This window comes from Trichosurus vulpecula, chromosome 3 (assembly GCF_011100635.1).
Source record: "Trichosurus vulpecula isolate mTriVul1 chromosome 3, mTriVul1.pri, whole genome shotgun sequence".
Taxonomy (NCBI): domain Eukaryota; kingdom Metazoa; phylum Chordata; class Mammalia; order Diprotodontia; family Phalangeridae; genus Trichosurus; species Trichosurus vulpecula.
Genome location: NC_050575.1, coordinates 81,613,039 through 81,635,395, shown reverse-complemented (window position 1 = coordinate 81,635,395; position 22,357 = coordinate 81,613,039). Strand labels below are relative to the sequence as shown.

General features: G+C 40.8%; 1 protein-coding gene across 1 annotated transcript in view; it reads left to right on the top strand.

Annotated features, from left to right (window-relative positions):
• Window positions 1-5,813, top strand: part of SLIT3 (slit guidance ligand 3) — a 792,609-nt gene extending 786,796 nt beyond the window's left edge. Inside the window, exons 35-36 of the mRNA XM_036752562.1 lie at window positions 2,820-3,028; window positions 5,471-5,813. Coding sequence (XP_036608457.1) covers window positions 2,820-3,028; window positions 5,471-5,706 — 445 coding nt within the window. The 3' untranslated portion in view covers window positions 5,707-5,813. The remainder of the gene's footprint in view (window positions 1-2,819; window positions 3,029-5,470) is intronic.
• Window positions 5,814-22,357: the final 16,544 nt, after the last annotated feature.

The window sequence follows — 22,357 nt, the reverse complement described above, 5'->3', positions numbered from 1 at the left end:
AGCCAGAAGTCATTCAGAGCCACATCTAGTGAATTGATATGGTTGGTCAAAGTGAGGAATCCAGATCTGAGTTTAAAAACTGATTAGATCAGGCACCTTATGTAACTTTTAAACTGGCTCTGCAAATAACTGCAGAAGAGGCCTCTTCTCCATTGTTATTTAAAAGTAAGAGAGACACATATAGAAGTTATTTTTTATGACCGTGAAGGTTTTATGCCAGGTATGCAAGGCTAGTTCAAGAATAAGGGAGGGGAAAAAACTATTAACAAAATAAAATGCAGACACTAACAAAAACTTTTTTTTAAACATGAATATATGTAAAAAAAATTATAAAAGCCAACATTCATTCATGATAAAAAACACTAGGAAGTAATGAAATAGCAGGATTTTTCCTTGAAATGGTAAAATATAACTACCTTAAACCAAGAGCCAACATAATATGCAATGGACAAATATTAGGAGCATTCCCACTAGTATAAGCACAAAACAAGACCTCTACTTCCAGTGTTTTTATTTGACATAGTACTAGAAATTCTAGTAGTTTCAATAAGACAAGAAAAATGTTATTAGAGGTATTAACCTAACTAGAAGAAGTCGGATGTAGAGGTCAAAATATTATTTGCAGATATGATGGTACAGCTATAAAATTCAGTTGTTTCAACGGAAAAAAAGGCCAACAAATGAGTTCATCAAGGATCTGGTGTGCAAGATTATCATAAAATCATTTCTGTTCTCGTTTACTAGCAATAAAGACTAAGAAAACATCATAAAAAAGAAACCCCATGTACCTTAACAACAACAAAAATATTTGAGAATTATCCTACCTAGAAATACACATGAGCTGCATAAGAAAAACTTGACAAATAGTAACTGAAATAAAGGAAGACTTAAATATTTGGTGAAGTATTCAATGTTCATAGATGAGTAAGATTAACATAGTAAAAAATGACAATATTTCCAAAACTGCTCTACATATTTAATGCGATATCAATTAAAATACCGAGGAATTTTCTTATCAAACTAGGAAAAAAACCATAATGATTTTCCATTGTGTGAAAAAAACAAACCCATAGAAATATTAAGAGACATGCTGGGAGATTGGAAGGGGTGGGGGAGGCAGGGAACTGGTGAAGGGCATCTTGCACTCCCAGATTGTAACACACATTACAAAGAACTATGCAATAAATAGAACAAACAATAAAGAAGTAGATCAGTAGAGTAGAATAGGTACTATGGATATCTGACCAGATTTGAGCAAGAGATTAGTGTTTGATAAGCCTATAGGAAATAAAATCCAGGGAAAAGAATTATTATTTGATGTGCTGGAAAAAATAGATAGTAATTTGGTGGAAAATAGATTTAGACCTGTAGCTTACATTTTTATACTGGCTGGATGATGGACAAATATAAAAGAGAACCATAAAAAGAATGAAAGAAAATTGATGAGAACGTACGTACCTCCATTAAGGGAGGTGATTTTTTTTTAATCATTAAAATTAGGAAATAGTGTACAATGAAACACATGATATTTAAAAGAAAAATAACAGACTGGAGAAAATATTTATAGAAAATATGGCAGATAAAAATTTGACACTTTAAATATATGAGAAATTGTTAAAGATGAACAAAGATATCTTCCAGTTCAGAATATATAAATGGTCAGAAGACATGAACAATTTTCCAAAGAGGAAACACAAATTGATAGTATTTTCTTGAGAAATAAAAAACCACAACTTCACCAATAACCAAAGATACAAATTAAAAGCTACCACTTACACCCATCAAATTCACAAAAATAAAAATAATGAAAAGTAATGAGACAATGCTAATAGGGTTATGGAGAAACAAGTATATACTCATTCATTGCTGGTAGAATTACAAACTTGTAAAATCTTTTTGGAGGGCAACCTGGGAATACAAAGTAAAAGCTACCAAAGAAAATTGTCTTACCCTTTGGCCCATGAATACCATTATTGAGAATATGTTCTGAGAGAGAGAAAAAGAGAGAGAGAGAGAAAGAGAAAGAGAGAGAGAGAGAGAGAGAGATCCATCCATTCAAAGATTTTCATTGCAGCATTATATGTAACTACAAAAACCATGAGAGAGCCAAAATATCTGTGCTTGTTAGTACAGTGCCTGGCACACAGTATGCCCTTAATAAATGCTTGTTGACTGACAATGGCAAGAGATTAATTTAATGAACTTTGGTACCTTAATGTTGTGCCATTAAAACTTGCAAATATGAGGAATCAAAGAAATCTGGAAAAATCTTTATGAAATAATACAAAATAAAAACAAAACTAGAAGACTAGAGAACACCCTGTGAGCATGTAAGGGGGAAAGCAAAGAATGGATGAATGAACAAAGAATCCTGATGGGGACTTAAGGGGAGACTGAACAATTGTTAAGAAATTTTATACATTGACATGAATTTATTTAAATGTAAACAGTTACAATGCATGTTTAAGTGGTTGCATTGTTGTCCAGCATTAAGTTTTACTAATCTTTGTTTGTTTTAAAGGACAGGAAACATTCTTATCTATAAGTCTGGGGAAGAAGTTAGGCATCCCAGTTGTGCTTACTCCCAGTTCTAGTACATAAGAATTTCTAGTATATAAGAGTATATAATAAATTCCTATTTAAGGAACTCTTAAAGCTTCATTGTGCTTAGTTTGGTTTAAGGCCTATCCTCGTCCCAGAAATTGGGCTCCAGGATTGAGCTGTTTGCTCTCTGAAAGGCCTTCTGAGTCACCCAACCTATGATGGGTGCTACTGACAACAGTATCTGTTCTTTCATTCCCAACCACCTTCCTTCTCAGGTGTGTCCATGGAAAGTGTGTGGCTTCAGGCTCTACATACACATGCAAGTGTGCCGAGGGCTATGTGGGAGCCTCTTGTGACCGGAGGAATGACTCAGTCAGCCCCTGCCGGGACTTCAAGTGCTACCATGGGCAGTGCCACATCTCTGAGAGGGGGCAGCCCTACTGCGTGTGTGAGCCCAGCTTCAGTGGGGAGCACTGTGAACGAGGTGGGCTGTCCTCGAGCTCCTGGGGTCTGAGGGAGGGGCATGACTAGAAAGAGGGGGACGGGGAGAACATCACTCAGGACACACTGCCTAGGTGGATGAAGGGGATCTCTTTTGCATTTAACTCTTTTAAAAACTGAGTTATTACAGCTATCTTTTGTTTTTTCATCACCTTTGTTTCCCACTGTATCCATCCCAACCATTCCCATCCCTCATAATAAAGAATAAGAGAAAGAAAAAAAGTTTAACAAACTAAAGAACCAATCAAAAACCTCTGACCCATAGTCCTCCACTTCTGCAAAGAATTGGGAGGAGGTGTCTTCTGTCTCTTCTTTGTGGCCAGCCTTGGCCATTATAGTTTCACAGCATTCAGTTTTAGTTGTTTTGTTGGTGGTGTTCTTTCCATTTACTTAATGTGCATATTGTTTTCCTGGTTCTACTTACTTCACTTTGTATCAGGTTGTGTATATATCTTCCCATACTTCTCTCTATTCATCATTTCTTACAGCACAGTAATAGTCTATTACATTTTGGTCCCTAAATTGGTTTGGCCATTCTTCAATCAATGGGCATCCATTTTGTTTTCCATTCCTTGGCATTTGATGTTTTAAGAGTTGGAGATCTTTATAAGCTGTTTAAAACCCCACCTAAAAGCTTACCTCAGGATCTAGGATTTCACCGCCCACGGAAGCACTAGAAAGATCTGGATGTTAGGTAGTCTTAGAAAAACATAACATCAACTTAAGAGTGCCTTCAAAAGACATTTATCAAGTTCCTGATTTGTGCTTTAGACACAAAGATAAGAAATCCTCTGGGTCCTTAAAATTTACAAACAAAAAATAAATTAAAAATGTAAACAATTCACAAATAAAAAACAAAAATAAAAATATAATAAATATCAAAAATATAATAAAAATATTATATACTATATTTTATGTTATATAATATACTACATTATATACCTATAATAATATATAATAAACAATAAAAATAAGCAAACATAAACAAAAAAATAAACAATTTACAAGAAAAAAATCTGTAAATAAATAAAGCCAAGAAACTAGCTGATTAAGACAGCTGTTAAAGAAAATTTACTGAGTAAGAATGAATCTGAACTTGTGAGATGCCCTTCCTGAGGAGCCAGCCTATAGCATCTCTGGAGCCAATCCCAACTGCCATTGACCCTGTAAGAATTTGACAGTTGGTCAGGTTCTCTCTCTCTCTTGAAGATTCCATCATTTAGTCTTTGTGTGTTCCTTCCACCCAAACAGACCAGAACACGTCTCTGTCTGAAGATATTGTTTTTAAGTCATTGTAGCTAGATTAATATGTGCTCAAGCGTCCTATTGAAGTCTCTCTGAAGTTATAGTCTGGCCCATATTTGGAGCCTTTCTGTGTGGTCCATGCCAAGGCTTATACCCTTCATCACATGATCTTTGAAGGCCCAGGGTAACTTCTACTCCATGATGGAGAATCAGAATAGCATGTTCTCATTGTAAATTGTTTCTTTTGGTTAGTGCCAATAATAATCGGAACTAATTTAAAGGTATCCTCTCTCTCTAAAATTGGCATCTCTTACTTCAAGATATGCTCTGCCTCCCAGAAACTTTGATTGCTTCCAGAGGGCCCTGTCACCATTTTCCTTCAGTCAGACAACCTTCCTCCACTAAGAGGAGAACCACAGCTGTATTTACTACCCAGTCTTTGTACATAGCAGAGAGGGACTGTAGTATAGGGTATGATACCTCAGACAGATTATTTAACCTTTATGTTTCCTAGGCAATCTGCATTAGTGGAGGGAATTCCTAAATCTGAGGAACTCCCCAGGAACTCACAGATTATTTGTATAAATAGTACAAAATTATACTTTAAAAAAAAATTGCCTCTCCTCTCCCCGCTGGGGGAGAGAGGTTATGGGTGTGGAAAATGGCCTTCAGTGCCAGATTGATGTGGTAGTTAGTGTTGTCTGATATTTTTTTCTTTTTCTTCTTTGACTCACTAGCCAGGGGAGTGAAGAGGGCTATATTCAGAATTGAAAGTGATATAAACAAAAGATGTCAATGAAAATAAGATTTAAAATGAAAATTACTTAGAAAAAGGGGGGACTATTTATAGCACACTTAATGGAACTTGAGTTTCATGTTCTCCTTAATTCCCTAACCAATGCCATGATTAGGGGCACTGACTCCATCTTACCTTGATCATCAGATTAAGCTTAAAAGAATAGGAGGCATTGCTTGTTTGGTGGTAGCAAACTGGGTCAAAAGATGAGGCAGAAGAGACAGACATGCACCCTGCTACCCACAAATGGCAATTACCACCCCCAGGCATGGCACCGGTCTCCAAGAAAGAATGTACAGAGCTTCAGACTGTCATTTCAAAATGATTATCATGCCCATCTGGGCACCCTAACCAAGCTTGTGCCCGCCTCCTTTGTCCCTACAGAGAGCCCATGCCAGGGGGAGGTGGTTCGAGAGGTGATCCGCCGGCAGCAGGGCTACGCGTCATGTGCCACAGCCTCTAAAGTACCCCTGATGGAATGCCGTGGGAGCTGCGGCTCCCAATGCTGCGTTCCCATACGCAGCAAGCGGCGGAAATATGTCTTCCAGTGCACAGATGGTTCCTCGTTTGTGGAGGAGCTGGAGAGACATGTGGAGTGTGGGTGTCACAAATGTTCCTAATCTTGTCTTCCCCAAGTCTCCACCACTTTGAGGAGGCAGGCACTGCCAGACATCGGCTCCATAGGGATGTCAAACATGGGACCTTGTTACTTTGAATGAAGAGGAAGAAGGAGAAGAAGAAGAAGAGAAATATTAAGTATATTGTAAAATAAACAAAAAATAGAACTTATTTTTATTATGGAAAGTGACTATTTTCATCTTTTATTATATAAAGTATCGCACCATTTGGGTATATGTATCATATAGTGAGTTATTTTTACTGAGGTTTGTGTTTTGTGTTGTTGTTTTTTTAACAGTTGTTTAAAATTTTAAGAAAATGACTAATAAAAAATTTTAAAAGGATGATAAAGAAGTCATAGCCTGCCCAAGAAATAGGGGAAAGTTTATATGTTTATACAACAGTACCATATCAGAGGAGACCTAGGCAGTACTGAAGTCCTGGGAAGGAACCATATAGGAGAACAGAAGGAAAAAAAATCTTGCCCTTCCTTTTTTCCTTGCTTCCTTCCCTTCTTCCTTAGAACCACCTAGATCCCAAGAGAAACCATACCAATAGAGGTCAGTGTTCATGCCTTTGACCTAGATATCCTCCTGAGTTTTTTCCTGCTTCCTGCCTTTCTATACATTGTATTCGGTCTCAGTCCTTTCCCTCACCTCCTCACCTCAACTCTAGACTCCAAAGTTTAGGCATATTTAAGAGGCATGGTGGCTTAAGATCCCTTTCCCACTGCATGTCCAGCCGAACTCTACCATACACTCACTGTTTCAAACCACAGGCCTAATGGACAGCTCTGGTTGTCAATCAACAAGCATTTATTAAATGCTTACTATGTGCCAAGCACTGCACTAAGTAACCACTAGAGATAAAAAGATAGGAGAAACTGTGGGTCATGGGGCCTTAGAGCATCTTCCTGAGGAGTAGCTAAGCATACATTCTGTCCCAACCTCCCCAAGGAGCTCTTTGTGCCAGTAGGCTAGAGCAAGTTTGCTGCGTTTCGTATGTTGGGCAGTAGGCAGGCTACATGGTTGCTGTGGTATAGAAATACCATAGAATTATAGAACTTTATAGCTATTTTACTCCAACCCTCTCATTTTACAGTAGGGAAACTGAGGCCAGAGAGGGGCAGTAACTCGCTCATAATCACACAGTTAGCTGGCAAAGAACCCAGGATCTGGGGCCTAAGTCTCTAGACCTATTATGCTTTCCCCCTTTGCCAACTGACAGAGCAACAGCCTTAGATTTGCCCCTTTTTTCTTTAACACACACACACAGTCCTTTCCTTCTCCTCACATCTATCTCAGAAGTTTTCCATCATAGGTCTGAGAAGCTACCTGAAATGCTTAGGGAAGGGATACCCCTGAGATACTCAGCTACGTTTCTAGTTTGGCTAAATCAGCCATGGCAGACCCTCTGAGAAAGTTAACAAGAGGTCCCCGGTAACTTTGGGGTTAAGCAATTGGCCCAGGTCCCAAACGATCTTGAACCAAACCATCTTTAAAGGCTTCCTCTGGCTCAGTAGCTAATTGTAATATGAAGAAGGGGGAAAAAAAGATACTTTATAAAAATTATATAATGGTGCCACTGCTCCATATGAACTTGTGTGTTTTTTATTAATGGACTGTCATATTCTGATGTCATTTTAAATAAATGGTTGGGTTACAGAGGGGCCATCACATGCTCTGATGAATACTGTGACTTAGTACTATTCTGTGGTGTGATTTTCTTATTAATCTCGTTCCTACCCTACCCTGGAGCTTCTAAATTGGTTTGTTTTCTGGGACTAAGGCTGTTCCCCTCTTTGAAGGACTTTGGCAACCCTGGTGTGGAAAAGAATCAGGAGGAAGCTGATTGCTTGGCTCTGACACTAGGGGATTGGAAATTGTGCCTGGCTCTTAGGAAAGAAAGCTCATGCCCAGAGGAAATGAAATATCCATGGAGCACAGGAGTCATCAGCCTGTCCCCATGGTCTCAGAGATTTCATCTGCCCACCTCAGAGATATGCAGTGTGACTAGAGTGAACACTACAGAGACAAGGGGTAGGGGAGATGCTTAATGTGGAATATGTTTGTGGTGGGAATGGATTGGAGGTGATAGTGAAAAGAAGAGAAAGGTAGAAGGGTAGGTTGGGGCCAAATTCTGAAAGACCTTGAATGATAAGGATTTTGGTTTTTTGGTTTGGGTTTGAGGTTTCGGTTTGTTTTGGGCAGGGGGAGTCAGTGTTTGCAGTACTCTCCAGTACCTACTTAAATACATTTTAAATTCCCCTCTGATCCTGGAGTGGGAGATTCAGTAGTAGCTAGTTCACAATTGGAGCCTGGGGATAACTTTATGGGCAGGAGACCTGCATGTATTCTCACTGGTCACTGATGCCCTGCAGACTGAACTGTGCTGAAAGATGCCTGGTGGTCACTGACATGGGCTCTAAGCCTAGCCCAAAGTAAGAAAGGATGTACAAGCAGATGTGGGTGGCACCACCTCCGCTTGAGACCTCTTCACAGTACTGGAAGGGAGATTTTTTGAAAGTATCCATGTCCAGGGCTAGAAGACACAGAGGAAAACTCCAAGCTTCCAAAGGCTCCAGCTTAAATTCTAAAGGCTATTTCCCAACACCTTGGCAGATGGGCTTATTTTAATTTAATTTAGTTCAATTCAATAAACATTTATTAAGTGCCTACTATTTGCAAAGTACACACTGAATACTAGGGGAGATAAAGATTAAATAAAACATGGCTTCTGTCATTGAGTTTGTAGAAACACATATACAGATAACTATAACATGTTAAGTCCATGAGAAGTGAAAAAGGGTTACTTACATGAAATCTAAAGGGGGAAAGAGCTTCAACCTGGGGTTTCAGAGGAGGTTTCATTGAGCTAGTCTGGCATAGTGAAAAGAGAGCAGAATTTTGAGTTGGAGGACCTAGGCTGGAATCTCAGATCTGACATATTAACTGGTGTAACTTTGGGCAATCACAGTGAAACCCCAGTTTTTTTCCTCTGCAAAATAAGGCAAGTGTAACTGATCTCTACATGTTCTTCCAGGTCCAGACCCCATATAATGTAAAAAATGGTATTTGACTTGGGCTTTAAAGAATAGAGAGGATATCATCAGGGAAAATTTAATTGGTGAAAATACAGCGTTCTACAGTATAGGGGGAGCGTGAGAAAAAATCCAGAGAATGGATAGTACAAGGGGTGCACAGGAGAGAACGGGAAGAGAGATGGCAAATCGTCCAGTTTATCTGGATCACCGAGGGACTAGAGGAGAGTAATATGAGAAAATAATGGAAAAGTAGGGTGACCCCCAAGATGTAGGAGAGCCTTGGATGTCAGTCAAAACAGTCTAAACTTCCCTCGGTTTAATAGGGAGCTACTGGAGATATTTGTATGACCCAGTTGTATGAATAAGGAAAATTAGTCTTGCAAAGATATGTTTTTTTCTATTGAAGCAGGAACCCACTGATCCTAGTGAACATAAATGCCAAAAACTAGGAAAGGGCTCTAAGTATCCTTCAGGCACTAGTTAAGAGCCCTAAGGATTAATCCTTTAGGCCAATGGTTTTCAGACTTTTTCATCTTAGAATTCCTTACATTTTTAAAAATTAAGGACCACAAAGAGCTTTTGTTCATATGGGTGATTTCTATTGGTATTTACCATATCAGCAATTAAAATTCATAAATTTTAAAAATATCAATTCATTAAAAATAACAAGCCTATTATGTTGACAACATTTTTATGAAAAATAACTCTTTTCCAAAGCAAAAACAATTTAGTGAGAAAAGAGGCATTGTTTTAAATATTTTCACAGATCTCTTTAATGTCTGGCTTAATAGAAGATAGTTGTAGTCTCAAATCTGCTTTCTACATTCAGTCTGTTGCTATGTTCTTTTGGTTGAATTATATGAAGAAAATATAGCCTTGCGCAGATATGTAATTTGAAAAGGAAATAGTATTTTAATAGACAAATAATGTCTTAGTATTATTGTGAAAAGAGTTGTGGTCTCACAGACCCCCTGACAGAGTCTCAGGAACCTTCAGGGGTCCATGGACCACACTTTAGGTAATATACTTTAGTTCCCTAATATAGTATCACCTTATGTCACGGTGCCACTGCCCCATATGAACTTGTGCTTTGAAAACCGCTGCTCGAGGCCATGGCCCATCGCTCCATCCCTAGCTGTCAGTATTCTCACAGAGACTTGCCACAAGGAAGGAGTGGGGTAGAACAATTGCCAAGTGTCATAGGGACCATGTTTTCTCTACATGCACCTTTGATTGGCTTTGCTTATAGTGAGTCCCACCTCAGTGTTGGTTTTACTTTGTATGCCTCATGCTGGATAAAATCCAGAGATAAGTCATTGCTAGCCATGTTCCTTGCTCAAAGATTTATAATGGTTTCTTGTTGCCTATAGGATAAAGCCCAAATTTCTTAATCTACCATTCAAAGTATTTGACAGTATGGACCCAACCTGTCTTTACACCTTCATGTCTCACCAAACCCCTAGGAAAACCTATTCCATTCAGACCATTCTCATGATGGTCCCCCAGGCTGACCTGCCCATTTTCTACTTGTATGTCTTTGCTGCTATAGACAAGCCCCATTCCCTCCTCCGGGCCTATTCAAATCCTACCAGTCTTTCAAAGCCCAATTTCAATCCTACTTCATGAGAGGGTACTAGGATCATAGATTTAGAGCTAGCACCTCAGAAGTCACCTAGTCCAACCCCTCATTTTAAAGATGAGAAAACTGAATCCCAGAGAGGTTGTGACTTACCCAGGGTCACACAGGTTGTAAGTGGTTGAGCCAATATTAGAACCCAGGTTCTCGGGCTCCAAATCCATGGCTCCTTCCATTGTGCTGTGCTTTCCTCGACCACTCTGACCCACATTGCTCTCTCCCTTCTCTGAATGTCCATGTAGTTACTATTTGTATCACTCACCTTGGCATGTGACCACATACTGCCTTGCTCTGTTATTTAACTATCTCATAGATTTTTGTCTCATCTTTCCACAAAGACTGTAAGTTCTTCAAGGACAGGGAACTTATACTTCTCTTTTACTTCCTATAGCACCTAGTACCGTGCTGAGCACATTATAGGTGCTTAATAAAGATAAACTGAATTGAGTTGACTTGAGTTGCACTGAATTGAACTAAACTGGATTACGCTGGAAGATATCAACAGATCCTCCTGGGATAACTTGCACACGTGGAAACAGCAGTGTTTGCTTTGCTGTAGTGTTAAAAAAAAATAGAAAAGACAGATTTTTTTTTAAAAAAACCGAAGCACCCACATAACTAATTTCCTGAATCCTGTTAGAAGAAATCTTCTCTGGGCCTGATGGAGTGCCAGGCCTCCCTCCTTGAGGATGGCGTGCTGTGTTCCTTTGCTAGGGGGAGCTGTTTGCCCACAACCCTTGAATGCTGTCTCCACATGAGCCTAGTGCCACTTGCTTTCCATTTCGCAAGACATATGTGTTTGGATGCTTTTGGAGGCAGAATTGGGGCATATAGGTGTCCAATTTCTTCTCAAAATCCCCTTCTTTGGGAGGGTCACATCATTGATTTAGAGCCAAAAGAGACTTCAGAGGCCAGAGATTGATGGATCTTTAGCTGGAAGACACCTCATCTAATCCATATTTTTATAAATGAGTAAACTGAGACCCAATTAGGTTAAGTGGCTTGCCAAAAGTTCACACAGATAGTAAGCATGAGAGGCAGAATTTGAATCTAGGTCCTCTGACTCCACAGGCATCAATCCTATAAGGCTTAGGCCAGGAGTCCCAGGCTTAGTAGTTGCCAGTGGTGGAAGCTGAATGGGCCTTGGGGCTTTTTTTTAATTGCATTGACACCATTACTGGATCAAAATTTGGAGAGAAATGTTTATGGCTAAGAGTTACTGACTCTCAATTTTTACTCCAATTCTTTGCCCTGGAAACTCTGTCATTTGGCACATGAAGCAAGGTTGTGTGATTAATAAAACATTATTTAGCCCCATGTAATAAAGCAATATGCTTAATACATACAAATGAAAGACATGCAGTATGGTGTAAGAGGCAGGGCACATGGTAGTCTCACTGAACCTATTATTAACTGAGAATTAAATAATAGTAGCCAGAGAAGACTATGAAGTTCCTGTTTCCCAATACCAAACTTTTCACCTTGTCAGGTTTCACTTGCAACATCTCCAGATTATGAAATCGAAATGTAAGCAAAGCTACGTCTCTGATCTGTTGTAGTCTTCAGCATTCCAAGCCTGAGTTTAGATCCCCAAGCCCTGTTCTACAAGACGGTAACAAGACTGAAACAACAGGAGAGGAGTTCACCCCTTCAGTCTGGGTATAACGTGTCTATCTTCAGAGAGGCATTATGTTGTGGTGACAGGGCACTGGACCTGGAGTCAGGAAGACATGACAGTCAAAACCTGCCTCAGACACTTATTCTCTGTTTAATCCTGAGCCAGTGCCCTTAATAGTTCTCAGCCTTAGTGGCCTATTCTGTAAAATGTGGGAAAGAGGTTAGACTCAATGACCTTGTAGGTCCCTTCCAGCTCTAAAATATATGATTCTATGTTCCTATAATTCAGGGTAATGAAAATCAGGATGACCTCTCTGATACCCATGTGACATATGTATTCTGCTCACTCTGGAATTCCTATAGGTTATTGGGTTCCATGCAGGAGTAATATACAGTTTGATGCCGACTTTACTGAACAGACCAGGTCGAAAACATAAGTAGCAAAGTATTTAAATGAGACAGAGTAGAAAAGTAAATAACAGGGAAAAGTCAAGCAATAGAATCATTCATAATCCCATACACAGGCTAGGACATTATCCCACAGACTTATGTACCAATAGAGAAGGATTAAGGATCTCCTCCCTGAGGTCATTCTCCCAAACTAACTTTCTAAGGCATGGGAGGATTTAAGCTTCAGTGATGGCTGCAAATGGATAGCTTCTGCCTGAGAGTCCATGGTTCCACTCAAGCTCTCTCTTTGGCTCCACCTTCCACAGCTCCTTGGCATGGTCCCGGAACTCCCTGCTACTGCTGCCCCGCCTCACCTCTGTTCCTGTCGAGGCTTGGAAGCTCACTGGTCTGCCACCACTTTGGTCTTTACCTTCTTTAGTCACATGTCACTGGGCTACTGCTACTCTGCAAGGCTTCCATCACTTGAAGCTCCACTATGTGGCACCCCTGCTGCCATTTGTTCCTCTAAGAAACCTCATCACTCTTTTAGAGTGATACTCCCTGGGCCAATATGCCTTAGGGCTAATCAACAGCTTTCAGCTGTGAGCTAGCCTCACAGCCTCACCAGTTTCCAATGAGGCAGCATAAACTACACTTGAGATCTTACTCTTCTCAACTGTAGGTCACCAGCCTTATTCTTAGCTGAGCTGGGACAACTGAATTAGGTTCATTCCTTCCACACCTTAAGATGCATATAATATGCCTCCCATATGGTCATCTCCACCTGCAGAGTCTTGTTGAGGCTGGGGATTAATGCTAGCACCCCTTTCCTTTCGCCTTTGCAACTGCTGCCACCAGGAACTAGAATTGAGCCAAGCAAATTTCCTCAAGGGTCTGAAAAGCATCAGTAAGGAACTAGAAAGATTAGAAGGTTAAACACTGGTTGCCTCTGCCGGCATTCCTATCACAGCAAAGCTCTTATCACCTTTTACCTTATAAGTTCAGAATCATTGTTTCATGGTCACTGTGAAGCTTTAGGCACAGTGCTTAAAGAACCTGGAGGTGTCACTAGTTCTAAGTGGCAGAAAGGACTATAGGGCTGGATGGTTATAAAAGGAAGATGTTTAGTGTTTGGGGAAAGGTTCATGTAGGGCCCAGTTTTCCAGTCAGGCTTTGAGCTGGAAGGGATCTTAGAAATCATCCAGTCTGTCCTTTCATTTAACAGAATGAGAAACTAAGGGCCAGGGATGTAAAATGACAATTATTTTTTGGCATTAAATTACCTTTAAGTCACCTGAAATTCATCAGTACTTAATTAAATATTTTATTTAAAACTTAACCATTGAACCTCATTACCACCAAGTGTCTTAGCAGTTATTTACATTTAAATGAATTAATTTTGACAAATAAATTTTAATTCACTCCCATTGGGATTTTCTGTTCATTCTCATTCACTATTTCTCTCTTCCTTTCTCTCTTTTTTTCTTTCTTGACTAGTTGAGAGAAATTTGTTTTGCTTGACTATACAAATGTGTAAGGAGTTTTGTTTTACTTGCTTTCTCGGTGGGTGGAGGAAGGGGAAAGGGAGAGAATTTAGAATTGTAAAAATAAAATGAAATTGAGAATTTTATTTTTAAAAAAGAATTGAAACAAAATTAATTCTCTCCCCAGTTAAGATAAATTCTTTAATTTCTTTCCATTTCTTCTTCTTCTTCTTCTTCTTCTTCTTCTTCTTCTTCTTCTTCTTCTTCTTCTTCTTCTTCTTCTTCTTCTTCTTCTTCTTCTTCTTCTTCTTCTTCTTCTAGTATATGCCTATCATATATGAAAAGCTTCACAGTGTAGAGGATGGAGGGCCAGCCATAGTGTCAGGACCTGTATTCAAGTCCTGTTGCTGCCTGGCTATGGGATCATGGGCAATGGTCCGAATGCCCCCAGGCAACTCTAAAACCTTAGGTCAAAGCTGGAGGTCAAGTAAATCACTGATTCAAGATATCCCCATTCCCCCACACTCCCTCCCTCCAAAAAAAGTCTACCATCTACCCAGGATATTTAGTATAAGATTGGGGGGGGAGGTCTAAATTCTTTTTTCATTAAATGATCCATCAATTTTTCCCAAATACATAACAGGTACCATCTATTTCAATGTCTGTGTAATATATTTCCCTCTTGCAGTGAATCTGTGAGCTCATTCATATGGGCCCTCCTTCCACTACTCTTCATCACAATCCATCCATAACTGTCATCCTGAGCATTGCATTTCTATGCCCTCCCACAAATTCTGCATAGAGAACTTCTTCATCTTTTAGTACTAGTACAAAAGTCTGTTCATACTTTGCTCCTGCTGAATAACTCTTTGGCCACATCTTTTATGAGCTTCTCACGTACAGTTCCAGCTTGGGACTAGAAGTAGGGCCAATGGAGCCACAGGGTCTCCTCTGTTCCCTTTTACCCTTGTTGCAGGAGAACATTAATTCTGTGTCCCAGTAGCAACATAAGCCCCTGCTCATTTGTTCCACAGGGCATGGTCTAAGACAAACTGTAGCTAGAGATAGGCCCTCTTTTTCCTTCTCGGCTTTGTGAACATGGGCTCTGTAATGCTTGTACTAATCCAGTAAATATGCTAGAGCTTCCTTTTTTCACAAAGGAACAAGACAGTTGTGTAACACAATTAGCCATTGGGAGGACTTCTGATACCCAAGGCTGTTTGACATACTAGTGATCCTCTGTGAAGTAAACTTTAGCAGAACTCAAAGATACTTACAACTGCTGAAACCAGCCTTGACCAGCTCAGAGGGAAAAGCAAACATCTTGGGTTCTGACTTATCTAAGGGGAAGCAAACATCCTGCTTTCTGATTTATTTTATTTATGGATATCTTCTCCCTAGACCCCCACTTCCCACCTGACCTCCCAATTTATTGTGTTTCTCCCTTAAGCCTGACTTAGTCATAAACCTCAAATATGGATAAATACCTCATCCCTTCCTGCTGCCCTTCAAGCAGATGTGAACTTTGTCTCACTGCTCCAGCTCCCAAGCTTTTTCTTCCCAGACAATAAATGCATTTGTAGTCTTTGTAAGCTGTGAACGGACTCTAGTTCATTCCAGGTCCCCCTTTTGGACCTGGGGTTTCTTCCATTTTAACAGTTCACAGGGGTTTTTATTTTAACAGCTTCCTCTCCCTCTCCATCCTGTCTTCCAAGGATTTGTCAAAGAAGAGCACGGGAGCACTGAAGCACCGAAGCACCGGACACAATTTCCCAATAGACATCCAGCCCACCATCCTCCTCATCCTCCTATTCAGCTGTGAGCCCAGGTCAAAGTCTAATTACATATGTGTACTAATGTATTCACTCATTGGACCGCCCACCTAACTGCATGTCAAAATCTGGGCAGTATTTGTTGTTCATACCCTTGATTTTTTCCGTTTAGTCATGGACCTCATTGAAGAGACCCAGAAATGTCTGGGGGGCTCAATATTACTTATGTAATGTCATCTGCAAATGGGAGAATCTGGATAACCTCACCATCTACAGAGATTCCCTTTTCCATTTGGACATAACACAGCACATCTTCCATGACACTAAAGCAAACATCTTTGGCATGCATGTGACTTCCCCTGTGTGATGCCTCATTTGGTATTTATACTCAGAGGAATAATTAACAAAGTTCCTTCCCTTAAAGGAAATCTTGTTGACATCCTACTTATTGAAGTTCTGATCAAACAGTTTCAAATTAATAAAGCATAGGTATTTTTGGAAGTCTTTCTTTGATATTTGAAAAGAACTGTATTGACATTAATTAGGAAAGAGAATTTCCCCAAGCTCTTACTCCTACCTTTGTACGACTTTGTACACTGTTTTCACTCACTTATCGTCTTTACCTGCCCCAACCCAAGATGCATCTCCCTATGAAGTCTTTACTGACTACTGATATCACAGTGATATCTCACATCTCTAAACTTCCATAACTAAATTCAATCCAGTTTAACAAGCATCAATTGAGCACCTACTATGTGCCAGGTGCTAGAGATACAAAGTCAGAAATGAAATAGTCCCTGCTCCCAAGTAGCTTAAGTTCTACTGGAGAAAAGCTCGTCCATAGATAAGTAAATACAAATGTATTTACAAAGCAATGTCAGATATTGGAAAAGATATGGGAAAATTGGAACACTAATGCATTGTTAGCGGAGTTGTGAACTGATCCAACCATTCTAGAGAACAATTTGGAACTATGTCCAAAGGGTTATAAAAATGTACATACCCTTTGACCCACTAATACCATTTCTAAGGCTGTATCCCAAAGAGACCATAAAAATGGGAAAAGGACCCACATGTACAAAAATATTTATAGCAGTTCTTTTTGTGGTGGCCAAGAACTGGAAATTGAGGGGATGCCCATTAATTGGGGAATGGCTGAACAAGCTGTGCCATATGAATGTAATGGAATACTATTGTGCTATAAGAAACGATGAACTGGAGGAATTCAGAAAAACCTGGAAAGACTTGTATGAACTGATGCTGAGTGAAGTGAGCAGAACCCGGAAAACATTGTACACAGTAACAGCTACAATGTGCGATGACTGACTTTCATAGACTTAGCTCTTCTCATCAATGCAAGGACCAAAAACAACTCCAAAAGACTCATGATGGAAAATTCCATCCACATCCAGAGAAATAACTATGGAGCCTGAATGCAGAGCGAAGCAGACTATTTTCTTTTTTTGTTTTGTTTTGTTTTATGTTTTTCTTTCTCATGGTTACTCCCATTCACTCTAATTCTTTACAACATGACTAATGTGAAAATATGTTTAATAGGAATGTATATGCAGAACCTATGTAGGATTACATGCTGTCTTGGGAAGGGGGAGAAAAGGGAGGAGGAGAAAATTTAAAGTGTGTGGAAGTGAATACTGACAACTAAAAATAAATAAATTAACTTATTTTAAAAAACCAAAGCAATGCCAGGTTTTGGAGGACATCATTAACTAACAACTGTGGGCCTCCGAGAGGCCTCTTGTAGAAGGTGGCACTTGAGCTGGATCATGAAGGGATCTAGGGGTCCCAGAGTCAGAGGGAAAAAGAGTGAGTATTCCAGCAATGGAGGTCAGCCTGTGCAGAGACCCAGCAGGGAGTAGATGCAATGTCATGCACAAGGCAAATCAAGCAGCCTGGCTTAGCTCTCTGAGTTATGGAGGGTGTGACAGAGAGTGATGTGCAACCAGATTGGAATGATGTGTCAAAAACAAATTATCAAAGGCTTTGAAAGCAAAGCAATGGTGTTTGTATTTTTGTCCTAGCAATATGGAGCCAATGGAGCTTTGTAATGCTTATTTAACCTAAATGAAAATTCTGGGAATGGACTGGAGAGAGGGACACATTTTGACATTTGTGACAGAGATGCATCCCTAGATATGGCCCTAACTATATCACCCATTTGGTGAGTTTAGCTGTATGTCTATTCCCATCGTCAAAGCCTATCCTAGACCTTTGAGGGCCTGGTGGAGAGTCTTTGTGGATTGCTATGGCTAAAAAGACAAATCCTCAGCCAGACACATTGGAAAGGACAGTGGATCTAGGCTTGGAGGACGTGGGTTCTCAGAAGGGATTGGGTTCCCTAGCATGACCATGTGCTACCTGTGTTACCTTAGGCAAGTCACTTAACATCTTTGGGATTTACTCCTCTGTAAAATGAGACAGTTTTTTGATGTGTTGGTAGGTTGGGTTAATTTTTTCCTCTTCTTTTTCTTTTCTTTTTTGTGTTTAAATAAATACTATTTGTTATGTGGGATGGCTCTGTGGGAGAAGAAGGGATACAGGGGGAAACTATCAATAATGTAAAAAACAAAAGACATCAATAAAATCTTATTTTAAAAAGTAAAATTAAATGGGGCAACTACACCAGATTTCTAAAGGTCCTCCTAGATCTTAGACACTTTCTAATTGTGAGCCTCTCTGACTCAGCTGGGCCAGTCCTCAGATGATGGGTACCAGATCTACCATTGGCTATGTACTCAAAGCCATTCCAACTCCTCAACAGGTAGAGAAAATAAAACCTGCCAAAGAAAGAGGAAGCCCCATTGAAATGGAAGTGAAAAGCTCTTGACTATGGGTAAGAGACTTCTAAAATTCAAGGAGTACTAGGTGATGCAGTAGGTGGGCTTCTGAACTTGGAGTGATAAAAACCTGAGTTCAACTCCAGCCTCAGACACTTACTAGCTGTATGACCCTAGGCAAGTCACTTAACCTCTCTCAGCCTCAGTTTCCTCATCTGTAAAACAGGGAGAATAATAACACCTATCTCTCAGCGTTACTGTGAGGGACAAATGAGAAAACTCACGTAAAGTGCTTAGCAAACCTTGAAGTGCTATAGGAATGTTAGCTTTTATCATTATGAGGGGGTAGCTGGCCACTTAAGTAGAACAGATTTGCTGCATTCTGTGAACTCTGACCCCTTCATTAATCCTGGCAGTGATTTGACCCGACAATAATGGGGTTAAAGCAAGAGGGAAAGACTGAGGCAAATAGCAAGGTACTGGCCAGCAGGTCACTGACTGGAGAAGGACCAGGACTATTGAGGGCTCCATCTACAGTTTTTAAATGCCTGTCAGGCTAACTTAACCATGCCATCTTCCTCAGCTCATTCCAGTTTTCATGTCCAGGTGTACACACTTGGAATTTAATGGACAAACTGAGCTCCTATTACTTCACATTCTTCTCCTACCCCTCCCCCCACCATATCATTCTGCTTGGTTCTAAATAGTTTTGTGAAAATATGGTTACCCCACATTCTCAATCTGGCTTCATTTGAAAAAAAACAGTACAACTGTTCTTCAAGGGCAAAGAGCATCTGTTTCAAGTCAAGTGCTGGATAAAGCACATTTCCCACAAAAACTGATACAGAAATTTAAGCTGTGGCATTCAAAACTTAGTGGCCTGAGATAATTGGAATCCAAATCAAACTCAACTCTTTGGAGCTGCTCAGATGCTTTTTTCTCATTTTTAAACATCTGATTTCCTACCCACGTCCCCCTAGTCCTAATACCCACTCCGCCCCCATTCCCTCCTGCTTCACTTCTCTAGCTCCTCCTGGGTGGATTTGTCCTATTGGTCCCAGATCCCTTAAGAATTTGAGGGTCTAGGAGCATTCATGGCCCCTGAAGAAGCAACAACTGCAACAAAGAGAACAGGGCTACAAAGAATGCTGGGGATGGGTGAGCGCTGATGAGCAAGGAAGCAATGTATATAAAGGGGAAATTTTCATGAGTATTGCTTCCTCCATACCTTAAAAATATTTTAACAATGACCTTTTAAACCATTAAACTTCTCTTGCCCGTGACCTACTGTTTCTGCTCAGATTCTGGGAGCCCTTAGCCCCCTTGTAGAGTCAACTACTCCACAACTAAGCAGTCCCCTTTCCTAGTCTAATGTGCTCCATGGGATTCTCCTCCTTGGTGGAGACCGATGACTCAGTACTCCTTACCTGCATGATGGTGCAGTTGGTGAGAGTTTGGGAGAAGAGAGATCCTGGTCTTCTGGCTTCCACCATCAAGAAAGAAAACATGCAGTTCCTGATTCTTTCAGTTCCCTGAAGGAAGAAAAAGACTCTGGGAAGAAGCTGATAGGTAGTGGAGCCGGTACCTCAATAATGTCCCTGTGGCCAGTTTGCTACACTCAGAACTTCGGGGAATTTCCCTTTGGGTAAGACCTGAGGTGCTTTCTCTCTCTCTCTCTCTCTCTCTCTCTCTGTCTCTGTTTCTCTCTCTCTCTCTCTCTCTCTCTCTCTGTTTCTGTCTCTCTCTCTCTCTCTCTCTCTCTCTCTCTCTCTCTCTCTGTCTCTCTCTCTCTCTCTCTTTCTATCTCTCTCTCTCTCTCTCTCTCTGTCTCTCTGTCTCTCTGTCTCTCTCTCTTTCGTCCTTTCTCTCTCTCTCTCTCGCTCTCTCTCTCTCTCTCTCTCTATCTCTCTCTCTCCCACCCCCCTCTCCTCTCTCTCTCTTCCTTCCCTCCCCCACTGAGATATCCCATTCTCAATGGGAGGGCTCATTCACTCCATATATTATCTGTTATATTCTCATTGTAAAACTTCTCTGATTTCTGATACTCTCAGTTAAGATAAATGGGTTATTTGCTATTCACTTTGTGTGCTAGGCACACATGTGAAGCAGCTAGGTGGCTCAATGGATAGAATGCTAGGCCTAGAGTCAGGATGACCTGAGTTCAAATCCAGCCTCAGACATTTACTAGCTATGTGACCTTAGGTAGGTCACTTTACCTTGGTTCGCCTTAATCCACTGAAGAAGGAAATGGCAAACCATTCCAATATTTTTCCCAAGAAAACCCCATAGAAAGTATGGTCCATGGGGTCAAGAAGAGTTGGACATCAGCAACAACAATACATATGTGTGTTAATTGTGGAACTGGCATTTGGCAGAAAGAGAGTCAAGCCTTGGATATCTAGCTGGGGCCCCCCTTCCTCATCGAACCTATACTAACTATCTAAGGGACAAGAGAGCTAGAATTCTGTCCTGGTACCTCCTGTCTCTGAGGAGAGCAAGGTGGTCAGCCTCTGGCCCCCGTGTCCTGCTTCCCTTCCTGGAAAGAATCAAAGCCTCTCTTGGAAAAGGTTGGGTGGAGGATTCCAGAGATATCTATTCATGCCACTCTGGGAGCCACATGTAGACAGACCTTTGTGGACACACATAACTTACATGGGCCAGACTACAGAACTACCCTTAAACTAGGGGCTGAGACAGCCAGGGAGAAGGATAGTCCTATGCCTCCCCAAAAGCTACATTCCTGAGAGCTAACTTCGGGAGTGGGGGAGGGGTTGGAGAGGCATGGATAGGTGTTTTTATTTTTAAATAGAGACTAGGGATTTTCATTCCTAATCCCAGCTTGGGTTATGCTGCTTGATTCCTAAACAATAGAGACCCATGCAAAGATGTTCCCACAAAGGTACAGAAATGGTAAAGAGGTTAATCTGGAAAATCACAAAAGGATCTTGGTTCCAAAGCAGAATACCACTTGGTAGGTAATGGGCATAACATGAGGACTTCTTTCCCTATGATGTTTCTGTTGACCACAGTTTGGGTAATTACCAGCTAGGGACTCGTGTGATGAGGAGAACTCTACAAAGCAGAAGATTCAGAGAGTCGGGATGCTGGAGCCGGTGTTGTTGTCCAGTTACTTCAGTCATGTCCAACTCTTCTTAACCCCATTTGGGGTTTTCTTGGCAAAGATACTGGCATGGTTTGTCATTTCCTTCTCCAGCTCATTTTACAGATGAGGAAAGTGAGGCAAACAGGGTTAAGTTACTTGCCCAGGGTCACACTGCTGCTAAATGTCTGAGGTCAGATTTGAACTCAGGAAGACTAGTCTTCCTGACTCCAGGCCTGTCACTCTATCCACTGTGCCGCCTAGCTGCCCACTGGAGCCCAGTGTCACTGCTCATATAGGGAAGCAGAAGACTGGAGAAAGATGCAAACTAACGTTGGAGAGGCGAGTGCCAAGGCTGCAGAGCTGTGTGGCCACCGTATTCCCAAACTGAGGAGTCACAGCTGGACCCTGATGACTTCAGAGCTAAAAAGGATTCAGTCATTTGCTCTAGCTTGCTCTAAGACTTAGTCTGTTCAGCAGCCTTCCTTAAGGTACTCCAGAAAATACTACAGGACATAAGCCATATGGCATCCTAAGCACTTACCCATGAGGGTGTGAATTTGAAAATGACTGTGCCTTCCCATTATGCTGGGGAGCTAGAGGTATTAAAGAGGAATTGTTTCACTGAACTTGAAAGTAGGCAGATCTGGGGGCCGGGCAGAGCCAAGATGGCAGCTGGAAAGCAGGGACTAGCGTGAGCTCCCCCTGAGCCCCTCCAAAAACCTATAAAAAATGGCTCTGAACAAATTCTAGCACTGCAGAACCCAGAAAATAGCAAAGGGAAGCAGGGCTCCAGCCCAGGACAGCCTGGATGGT